The sequence below is a fragment of the Miniopterus schreibersii genome (assembly GCF_964146895.1).
Source record: "Miniopterus schreibersii genome assembly, chromosome: 5".
NCBI classification, from domain to species: Eukaryota; Metazoa; Chordata; class Mammalia; order Chiroptera; family Miniopteridae; genus Miniopterus; species Miniopterus schreibersii.
In genome coordinates, this window is record NC_138106.1 from 2,467,604 (window position 1) to 2,478,945 (window position 11,342).

Sequence of the window (11,342 nt, forward strand, 5' to 3'; positions counted from 1 at the left end):
AGGAGCAGGGGGACCTGTTTGCCCCCTTCTCCCAGGGGACAGCTCCCAGCGAAGGGATTAAGAAGAGTGGGGGAGGTGGAGGGGTCAGAGAGAGAGAGAGATGACCCCCGGCTGTGGCTCTGTTGTTACAATTATTGAAGATCAAACACACTCCAGGGATGGGAAGAGGGGAGAGTGCGAGGGGAAGGGGAAGCCCACCGAGGGTAACGAAACACTCTCGCCCGCAGCCGGGTCTCCTCATCGCAAAGAGGAATCATAACACAATTCAGCCCGTGGGGGATGGAGGGACCAGGAAGAGAAACAGAGAGAAGCAGAGCTCCACCGCCCACCTACACCTCTCCTTCGGAAAACACGCCCGCACGGTCCTCACAGAGCCTGACGGGTGGGCAGGCCTTGTTCCGCCCGCTGACCGGCCGTGGTGACCTCCGCAGCTGGCCTGGGGCCCTGCACGCCACGCACGCTTACCTGGCCGCAGAGCTGTCACTAAAAGGGCTGAGCTTATTCCGAAAAGGGCAAACACTTTGCTTTAGTCTATTTTCCCCTCTTGGCGGAGTCCTTTGGAAAGATACATGAGCAAAAGATACATGAGAAGGGGAATTTTCCAGTGAACTTAATTTTTTCCTAACTATTAAAGCACATAGAGTTATTGCAAAAAGAAGGAAAGCGGAATTGCATGAACAGGAAAACAGGTGTCTCGTATGCCCACCACGAACAGGCCTACTGACCGGGTGGTGTGCGTCCTGCATCCTGAAGTAACGCTCAGCGGCCTGCGCGCACAGTGCGGGCCTTGCACCTTCCCTCAGCGGCATAACACCGGGAACCCTCGCCTTGCTACAAAGTATCCCCACGCGCCGCCTAATGATCGCGGTAACATCCCACTGCCTCCGTAGTGCTCTGTCATGGGAACCACAATTTAACCGTTTCTAGTTTGGGACATTTAGATTCTGGTTATGTAAGTAAAGCCACCAAGAACTTTTTCCATGGGTAAGGCTTTCCCACGGTTCAGATCCTGTCCCCAGAATGGATTGCACGGCAAGGCTGTGGGCGTTTTCAGACTGTCCAGCACCCATTCTGCAGGGGTGCCAGCCAGGCTAAGGGTCCTAGGATTCCACACACGGTGGACCCCTCCGCTGAGGCCTGAGGAGAAGTGAGGGGCGGGGAAGGACGCCGGGCTCCGGGGCGCTGCTTCTCGCTCTAGGTCAGGCGCCGTCCTCCGCTGGCCCCTGCACCCCTGGCCCTCACCCCATGTTTTCACTCTCGCTCACTAAGCCGGGCACCTGCTGGGGAATTTGCCCAGGCCCAGGTGGCTGGGCCATTGCACAGTTTGCCCCTCTGGGCCCTGAGGGCAGTTCCCACGACCCCAAGCACATTGGAGCGCACGTGCCACGGTCTGGGGGGCCCCAGCGACTGCCTCCTGCGCCCTGGGACCCGGCCAGCCTGGCGCACAGCTGCAGCCCGGTTGAGGGCCGACACCCACTCCGAGGTGCTCAATAGACGCCAGTAGGTGCGCAACCACCACGGCTGGGGTGCGGCGAGGCCAAGGGCAGTGGGCTGGGTTTTGAGCCGACGTGAAGCTGATGTATGGGGCTGTCCGCAGGGGCGTTTGTCCCAGCGCTTGGCCTCTCCCTTAGCAACAGCAGCTTCCAGCCTGCCAACCTCGAACACCCGCGCGAAGGTACGTCTGTCTGTCTGTCTGTCTGGCTCGCTGGCTGGCAGGCAGTTGTAATATGGACTTTTTTCGGGCCCTGAGCCTACCCTCCGAGATCCAAAGCGCTTGGCGGGGAGGCAGGATGCGGGACGGGCGGGGCTGGCCCGGGGTCTCCGGGACGCGCGGGGGGCGGGGGACGGGGCGGGGCGCCCGCGGGCTGGGGAGGCCCCGCCCGCCGCGCAGGGGGCCGGGAGCGCGCAGCGTGGGCTCCGCCGCCTGTGCCCCGCGCTCGGCGCGCACGGACCCGCCGCGCGCCCGCTCTGCGCCCTCGCGCCCCAGACCCGGCAGCCTGGTAAGTCGAGGGCTCCTGCCCCGGGCCCCTCGCCCGCGCGGGTGCCCCAGGCGGGCGACCCTTGGGGCCCCGAGGGCGCCGCCGGACCAGGGCGCGCCCCGGGCAGGGAGCGCGCGGCCCCCGGGGAGACTCCGCGCCCACGGGGCGCCGCGCAGGACGCCTGTCGCCACCGGCAGCGACAGCGCCTTCCTGTCATTATTAAGTGACAGATGTTCTTGTAGGAAATTTGGAGACGACCTAAAAGCATCCAAAGAAAACTGAGACCGCCCGCAGTTCCCTCCCCACCTGGCTCCAGAGCCTTTCAGCTCCAGCAGGACGCGCCGGCCTCAAAGGGCATTTTTATTTTTAATTAATTGATTGATTAATTAATTTGACCAGGAAGGATCTGGGGCCTTGGCAGCTCCCCCGGGGGAAGGAGTGGGACTCCGTGAGCATCACTGGTGTCTGATCTTGATTTCTTCCCGTAATCGGGGGAGATGTGCTACTTCTAGAAGAAAATTGGCTGAGGGGCAGCCCCCTGCACAGGGACTCCTCCTGGGCGGCCAGGTCCACCGGGGTCCTCCTGGCTCAGCATGAGACACAGACTATCCTGAGGCCACCGTTAGGTCAGGAAGAGGCTCCCAGCTCCATTCATGAAGGGCCTGGCCCGTGGGTTGTGGTCACAGCCAGGTGGTGGGAGCTCAGTGTGGCCACACAGCTGTTACTGCAGGTGATGTCCAGTTGCCAGAAAGGCCCTGACTCTGGCCTCTGGATTTCTGATAACGGGACAGGAACTTGCTGTTGCCACCGGTCTGCGTCTTGCTGCTCAGCAGAGGTGAGCTGGGGACGGGGCTGGGGAAGGCTCTGAGTTTCCAGAGCGTTCAGGTTGTCTTGCGTTTGACAGGTAATTAGAGGTAATTAGAACGTGGATTGTTTTAAAACAAACGTGCACTCTGCATACATCAGAGAGACCCAGCGCCTACGTCGCAGGCCCCACGGGGAGAGCTGGGAGCCGGTTTCTGTGTGGCTCGGGCTCTGGTAGCAAGTGGGACGTAATTCATTCGTGCATTCTTGACCTGCTCCTGACCTGTGAATATTCACTGTGCACCTACCACGGCCAGGCACTGTTCTAGCCTCCAGGCTACCTGGGGAACAACACAGGCAAAGATCCCTGCCCTCGAAAGCCAACACCTTGGTGGGAAGACAAACAATGAATAGCTAAGGCCAGGAACAAGAAAACTGTATTATTTTAGCAGGTGGTGAGTACCGTGGAAAACAGCCAGCGTGGGCCCGGGGAGTGGGGCGCGGAATGGAAACCATGCTGCATTATTAACAACTGCTGACTGTCTTAGACCTCTGCAGGAATACGGTGGGCTGCAGGCACATACATAGTGATACTAATCCCACACTTTGTTTTTGTTTTTAATCCCCAGCTGAGGATATTTTTTCCACTGCTTTTCAGAAAGAGGTGGAAGGGAGGGAGAGAGAAATATCGATGTGATAGAGACACATCGACTGGTTGCGTCCTGCACTGGCCCTGGCTGGGGCCAGGGATCAAATCAAACCTGCAACAGAGGTACGACATGCCCTTGACCAGGAATTGAACCCGGGACCCTTCGTTCCATGGGCCGACGCTCTAACCACTGAGCCAGACTGGCTAGGACTAATCATACACATTTTAATATACAAGACAAATACATAAATAATGTAAATTAAAATAGTTTAAATTTTATTAGATGAAAACATGCTACACTGATAGAGGTTTTCATTTGGTTCCTGCCGATTTCTTCCCAGAGTGTATTACACTTCATCTGTTATTTGCCCTCACGTTTCAGTTGTCACTGAATTCGGCAAACCCTGATTGCAGCGTTCTGGGTGCTGGAGTTGGGACCGTGCTGAGCTGGAAGCAAATCCTTACAGTCCAAGTTAGAATGTGAGCTGATGGGCCGGGTGCTGTGGGGGGTCAGAGGGCCGGGGATGTCAGGATGGGGTTCACACAGGTGGGCATGGGGCAGGCTTCCGAAAGCCCAGGGGAATTTTGAGACAAATACGGGTGTCAACATCTCGCAGAGGGAGCGGCGAAGCAGAGATGGGAAAGCCGGGCTTGTTCCCCGCCTCGCAGACCCCGTGGCGCACTCAGGGCGGAGCCCATTAGTGCCAGTTTTCAGAAACAGAGGCCCCCGGGTGCATTTAACTTGCTGAGGTGAGAGTCCGTCTGTCTGCCGTCCACGTGACTTCAGCTGCCCCCAGAGCCTGGGAATCTTACGATCGCCCATTCTCAGTGCCAGGTGCTCAAATGCTCGTCTTTTTTCCGTGTTGAGTGTGACCGGGTCCCTCTCACCAGCTCGCTGCTTCCCGTTTCCACCCTTCACGCCCCAAGTCCCCTCTCCGTCACCCATGGACAGGCCTGGGAAGCTCCTGGACCTATGACGGGCCGGACTCAGGAGCCATGCCCCACGCCCAGCGGGGAGGCGGCGGAAAAGCCCTTTTCAGATCCGGGGGGACGGTCGGATGCTGAGCCTCTGCGCAGGTGTCATCCTGAACCCTTGAGACCCAGGCCACCTTAGTGACGTGGAGGGTCAGGTGGGAAGACCAAGACAAAGCCGGCCGACCGCCTGGAAGGGTTGGGGGGCCCCTGATGCAAACAGTTGACAGCTGCTTCTAAGGAAAATTGGCTCATACAATTCTTGACGCTATAAGATCCTAGTCACCTAAATTAGACTTATCCACAACTGTTCTGCCCTCAGTCTGCTTCCCGAGACAGATCAGGCCTAGTGATGGTTTCAAGACCTGACGCTCCTTCAAGAAAACGCTGAAGGAATGCTGCTGAGAATGACAGGAACGCTGTTCCCATCCTGCCCAGATGAGCATGCTGAGGCCCAGGGGGGCACCTGGACTGAGCTGGGCTGGATCTCAGGTCCCTGAGCGATGAGCCTGACTCCCCCTCCCCCACTGAGCCGGGGACCTGTCCCTCTCAGAACAAAGCTGGGACGGAGGCAGCCACAGCAGCCTGGCCTGTCCAGCAAGTGCTTAGGAAGGAATGGAGAGGGCAGTGCTGGGAAGTCGGACCTGAAAGCTCCCGGGCTATCAGTGCTGATAGAAACAACTGGAACGCGTGGGGGAAGGAGAGGGCTGCTGAGTGCCAGGGCAGCTGACGTCCCAGAGACGCAGCCGGGCTTCCCAGAGCCCGGTCCTGGAGCCTAGCTGGTCTCCGCGCGGAGCTGTCAGCTCGGCCCAGCAGCCAGAGCCCCGAGTCCTGGGTGATTCCAGCAGCTCCGGGGCTAGGCCCTGAGAATGTGCAGCACAGGCTGAGCCTCAGGCTGGTTGTGTCTGGAGTTGGGGCCTCTGTTCCTGCTGCTCCCGCTCCCCAGCCCCCCTGTTCACTGTACAAGGTGCCAAAAGCTGTGGTTTCCCCCAGTGGGGAGGGGTCAGTCAGGAGACTGTCCCCACTGAGTTAGACGGAGTTTTACTCCATACAAGTGGCCGGTTCCTCAGGTCCTTTGAGCCTAAGTAGAGAATCCATTCGTCTCAGCAAAGACACGAGAACTGCTTTTTCTGTGCTAAATGTTTAAGATGTAGCTGTGTTTTTGATAAGAGTCATGACCTTGGGTGAGTCCGCTCACCCCTGTGGAGCCCAGTTTTCTGTACGTTGAGGTTGTGGGATCTGTCGCTCTCCAGGTTCATCTGAGTCCAGGTGTAAAACCACGGCCACTGGGCACTGTTCTGTCATTAAAATGGAAGTGAACTTGGGGACTGGGACGTACGCCCCCAGCTGAGATGCAGATTGAGATCTGTGTCATTAAAACCGCGCTATTAGAGGATGTTGCCAAGCTCATTTTCAGACTCATTAAACAAAAACGCCACGTGACCCAACATGGGAGCCTTGGGGGGCGCAGAGGCGGTTAGCAAAAGCCGTGCAGTAAATTAAGCGCAAAGTAAGAAACAGGTTTTTCTTTAGCATTTCGGAGTTGTTATTTGAAGGGCGATTAATTAACTTAACTTCTCTGGTCCGGCATAAAGTTCTGACAGACAGGCTCCTCATAGTTTAAGACGCCGACGTGAGTTAGGATGGGGCCAGCTGAGGATAGAGCGGAGACGTGAGACTTTCTCCCGGCAGTTTCTCTTCCGATCGCATCAGGGACATGTAAGGCCAGAGAGAAAATCCGAAAAACAAATGAGATTGGAAAATCATGCTGTGAAATCACGTTCCTCTTCCTATAAAAATGTTCCCAGTGCCCTGCAGCTCCAAAGACGATTGGTCAGTTTCCTAAGGTCCCCGCCACACCGAGCCCAGCAGTTCTCCATCTTGGCACAAGTTAGGGCCCCCTGGGGAGCCTTTAGAAGTCCCAGTGCCAGACGGCACCCTGACGGGACAGCCCAACCTTTGGAGGCAGGATCCAGGCAGTAGTCGTTTTTTAAAGCGCCAGGTGATTCTGATAAGTCACCGAGTGGGGTCCCCCCACCCGGACCAGCGGTGTCGGCCGCAGGTGGAACTTGTCGGAAATGCACATTCTCGGGCCACAGGCCTCCTGGATCAGACACTCCAGGGGTGGAGCCATGGCTGCATCTGTTCAAAGGGACGCTGAAGGTTGAGCACCCTGCCTCCGAGCAGGGCGAGAATGTTGGCCTGGCAGGTTTTCAAAGCTGCGCCCACCTTCCACATGGCTCCTGGGCGCCATTCGTGGGGGGAGGGGCAGAGGGGGGCAAGCACAGCGTGAGCTGGAACAGTGCCCCCGAGAAGGGAGCTCCACAGGAAATCTCACAGACCATGCCCAGGGCTGCCTTGTGGTAGGGTAGGTTTTCCACTCAGATGAGTTCCCGGGGGGATTTCCTTCTGGGTGCCCGGCAGCACCTCGGTCTGACCTGCTGTATAAACCCCAGGCACCAGCTGTGTGCAGTGTGAGATTGCCCAGGTCCGTGAGGCTGGTGTCACCCCTCTGTGGAGTCAGGGGCCCAGCGGGGCCCAGCTCGGGGGGAGGGGCCCAGAGGAGCAGTGGGCGCCCGCATGGGCACCGAGCCCAGTGGGAAGGAAAGGAATGCGGCCACGTAGAGTGTGCGTGGGCCGGGAGGCCACGGTGCTGAGGAGGAAACAAGGGGAGGGGATGTGTAACCCAATACCATTTATATAACGTGTTGTTGGTCGCTCAGGCTGCCTGCAAAACACCGTGGGCTGGACTTAACAACAGCATTTGTTTTCTCACAGTGTTGGAGGCTGGAAAGCCCAAGATAAGGCTCCACAGGCCTTGGTTTCTGGCGAGAGCTCGCTTCCTGGCCTGCAGGTGGCCACCTTCTCAGGGTGTCCTCAAGTGGCAGGGAAAGATAGATCAGGCTTCCTAGTCTCCTGAAGACAGTCCTAAGGGGCCAGGGCCCACCCTTAGGGCCTCATTTACCCTTAATTACCTCCTAACGAGCCTGGCTCCAGGTGCAGTCACTGTGAGGGCAAGGGCTTCATATGAATTGGGGGGAGGGACACAATTGGGTCCTTAGCACAGGAACCAAACTGCGCACATACAATGTGATGTGTAAATTAAAGGCGCTCATTCTGGTGGTCGCTCGTGGAGGTGGGGGTGGAGCTGGTGAATGGAAATAAAAAGGAATCAATTTATCAATCCATCAATCAAGAAAGGCTACTGTGCCAACCTGAGGTGGCACATGGCCTGGACTGGGGCGTGGAGGCCCCCTCTCACCTGAGGTTTTGAAAGTTGTGTGCCTTTGTGTGTGTGATGTGTGGGTTTGGGTTTCTGATTTCTGGTTGCTCTTTACTTTCAGAGAGTTGGCCCAGGAGGTTCACTCCCGCGGTGGGACCTTGAAGTCCAGGATGAGCCCTTCTAACACTACGGCCGCGACGCCCCTCCTGACCAGTCTGTGGCAGGAGTCCATTCAGCTGGGCGGCAACTCGTCCAGCCTGGCCCGCAGGGTGCCCGGCAGCAGTAACGGCGAGATGGAGGCCCTCTACATCCTCATGGTGCTCGGCTTCTTTGGCTTCTTCACGCTGGGCATCATGCTGAGTTACATCCGCTCCAAGAAGCTCGAGCACTCCCACGACCCCTTCAACGTGTACATCGAGTCGGACACCTGGCAGGAGAAAGACAAGGCCTACCTGCAGGCCCGGGTTCTGGAGAGCTACAGGGCCTGCTACGTCATTGAAAACCAGCTGGCCGTGGAGCGACCCAACGCGTACCTCCCCGAGACGAAGCATTCATCATGACCCCACGACGGGTTAAAACTGGACAGAGGCTGCGGGAAAGTCGGATGTTTCTAACCCTGTGCTCTCTTATACTCTGTATTGTCTGGACACAACTTTTTGCTGTTATAAGGGGTGAGGGGTGGATTAGCAACACTATTTCTCTAAAATCACACTCTTTCTATCATAGGCTGTCGGCTGCTCCCTTGGATCTGTCCCCTGAGATTGTGGCCTCTGAGGATAAGAGCTGTGTTTCCCAGACTCCCTTGCAGCTAGCAAGGTCACGTGTTAAAGTTCTGGCCGGTGGGAGTGACGAGGGCAGTTTCTGAGCGATTCTTAAAAAGGAAGGGATGTGTCCTCGGCTTCCCTCTCCCGCTTCCCAGTGGCTGGGACATGGGTGGGGTGGTGAGCTAGCTTTCACTCCGGAAATGGGCAGGTGGCAAAGTCTGGGTCCCTCGGCAATGCCACGGGGCAGGGTCCCTCGACCTTTCTGGACACTCTCCAGCTCAGACTTTATAGGAAGGAGACTGACTAACTACAATCTTCCTGAAGCCACTGTTATTTTGGTTTATGTTACAGCAGCAGAATCAATATTCTAACTAACAAACCTACCTTGTGGGACTAAGATGCAGAAGAGAAAACTCCCGCTTCAGAATGTATACAGAGGAAGGTGCTCCGTTATCACGGCAGGAGGGCGGGCACCTCCACTACCCCACGAGCCCGGGGGGGGGCATGGGCAAGCGGCAACACACAGGACCGAGGTGGCAGGGCCTCTTGAGCTTATGTGCCCACTGTGGGTGAATCATGTCCTCCCAGAAGATTTGTTCAAGGCCCTGGTACCTGCACATTTGTCCTTATTTGGAAACAGGGTCTTTGCAGATGTCACCCAGGTAAGATGAGGTCACTGGGGTAGGCCCTAATCCAGTATGACTGACGTCCTTCGAAGAAGAGGGAGAGTTGGACACGGATACTTGTGGAGAACCCTACGTGGCCACAGAGGTGGAGAGCGGAGTGACGCAGCCACAAGCCAAGGAAGGCAGGGTGAGGGCCACGGCCAGCGGCTGGCAGAGGCGAGGAGGGGGTCTCCCCTGCAGGCCACAGAGGACGCATGACCCGTGACACCTTGACTTCAACTTCTGGCCTCCAGAACTGGGAGACGAGTTTCTGTGGTTTTAGGCCACATCAGTTGGGCTCCTCTCTTACGGCAGCCACGGGAAACTCGCACGGCGTCTCTAACCCTTCCCCCCCAGACAGATGCTTTCCTCCCTGCCCTCCTTCCCCTCACAAGACAGAGGCCCCACGCTCCCCTCGCAGACAAGAGACGGGAAGGGGGCTGGGTGCAGGTGCCTGGAACCCTCCTCATGCGGCAGAAGGAAGCCTCGTTAGCACGCCCGACCCGAGTCCAGCACCCGTGTCCCGGGGCTTCAGCCTCCTTCCCCAGCGGCCATGGGCGGCGCCCGCGCTCTGTGACACCTGCACGCTCACCTGAAGAGGGTGGAATATTTAATTAAAACATAATCGTTCACGGCCTGCACAGAACATAAAAGCAACACGGAGCACCGCTGGCCATCCTCACGTGGACAGCTCTGTCCGTGGGCTCCCGTCTGGTTTCCTGCACAGACGGGGGCCGCCAGCAGTGCTGGGAGCTCTAGCTGGGACATCTCTGGGCAGAGCCCTGGCTTGGATGACACAGTCCTTAAGGTGGGTGATTCTTGGGGTCACAGAGTCCTTTGAAAATGTAATGAAAGCTAATGATCCCCCCAAATATTCATACATTTTGCCTACCACCCTGGGGGTTCATGGGCCCTGAAAGCCCACTACTGCTGGCATCTCATAGCCCCCGTGTGGTCCCTGGCTTCAGACAGACCTGTCTCACCCATATTGAAGGAAAGGCGGGCAGGAGCTTGGGTATGGGGGGGACCTGGGTGCACATGGCCCTGTGTGAGTCACACTGACCTTGATGTTCCTGGCGTGGAACTGGCTCCTTATCACAGTTCACTCCCCCCCGGGACTCCTGGACCTTTCCGCAGAGGGAGAGGCCATGAGCTCTAGTCTTCTCCATCCTTGAGCGGCCAGCGCTCAGCTCACCCCCCAGGGCCTCACATCTCACCCAGCCACACGCTTTCAGATGCCTGTCACCGCATTTTAAATCTGGGTTAGCAGACGCGGCTGCATGCCGTGCCCAGCTACTGTCCTGAGCTCCTTAAAAACAATCTCAGTTAATATTTTGTACGCAGCATTTCACGTGGTCAGTGGATAGGGCAATGTGCCTTTTGAGGTATTAATATGGTCTTTTTAGAAAATTAAAGTCTCTAATCATGACTGGTGTGTGTTCTCTGAATATCACTGGGATACCGGGGCTCTGGGCGGTCAGCCTGTCTCCAGATGAGGAAGGAGCTCTGGGTGCGGCTGCCCCCTGGTGGTCACGTTGAGGACATTTCTCAGCTCCAGCACCTCCTGGAGCCTGGTGGGTGCTTGCTTGGGGCTGGGTGAGGTTCCCAGGGGAGCTTTTACACTCTCAGGAGACTAAACTTATAATTACTTGTCAAGTTCAGCGAGACAGGGCAGGATGGAAGCCTAGGAAGAGAGAAACAGTCTCTGGAGGTGTGTCCCAGGCCCCTCCTCCAAGCAGGACACTCGGAATTCTCAGGACGTTGCTGGGACCCCCACCCCTTCTTTTGTGATGGAACCTGCTTATCCCATTTCTAGCGATAACTCAACTATCCCTTCCAGCTCTTGGAACTCCATCTCTCAGCCAGACCGAATCCCCCTTCAGTCCCAGGCCCGTGAGCACCCCTGGGTGACTGCAGAAGGCCTCCAAGTTTCTGACCCTTCCTCCTCACCACACTGGTGAGGGACAGAGTCCCACTTGAGGCTATGGGGCTGGCCCAACCTGCCACACCAGCACTGGACACAGGAGGTCCACGTGGCTCATTAGTCTGTTAGTCCCTGGAGCAGGACTCTGGCTGCGGCAGGAGGGGCTCCTCCCTCCCATCTGCTCCAAGGACACAACATGGATTCTGTAACCACTTTTAACACCCGTCCCCTTAGCACCTTCCACCCCTGCCACAGTGCAGACGATGCCGGGCAGCCCAGCCCACAGACAGGACTACCCTGCAAGCACAGTCACCGCGGGGCCTCCCGGGCTTGGTGACAGAAGGACCCAGTGGTAACTGAGT

The 11,342-nt window shown here is 57.3% G+C and overlaps 1 protein-coding gene across 1 annotated transcript; it reads left to right on the forward strand.

Moving 5' to 3' along the window:
• The first annotated feature begins 1,885 nt into the window (after positions 1 to 1,885).
• On the forward strand, positions 1,886 to 10,478 carry KCNE1 (potassium voltage-gated channel subfamily E regulatory subunit 1). The gene is made up of 2 exons (XM_081138635.1): positions 1,886 to 2,000; positions 7,749 to 10,478. The coding sequence occupies exon 2, from the start codon at positions 7,798 to 7,800 to the stop codon at positions 8,185 to 8,187; it is 390 nt and encodes a 129-aa protein (XP_080994761.1). The 5' UTR covers positions 1,886 to 2,000; positions 7,749 to 7,797; the 3' UTR covers positions 8,188 to 10,478.
• The last annotated feature ends 864 nt before the right edge of the window (positions 10,479 to 11,342 follow it).

Excerpts from the sequence above, each read along its gene's own strand:
- KCNE1 (XM_081138635.1), top strand. The coding sequence starts at position 7,798 with ATGAGCCCTTCTAACACTACGGCCGCGACGCCCCTCCTGACCAGTCTG.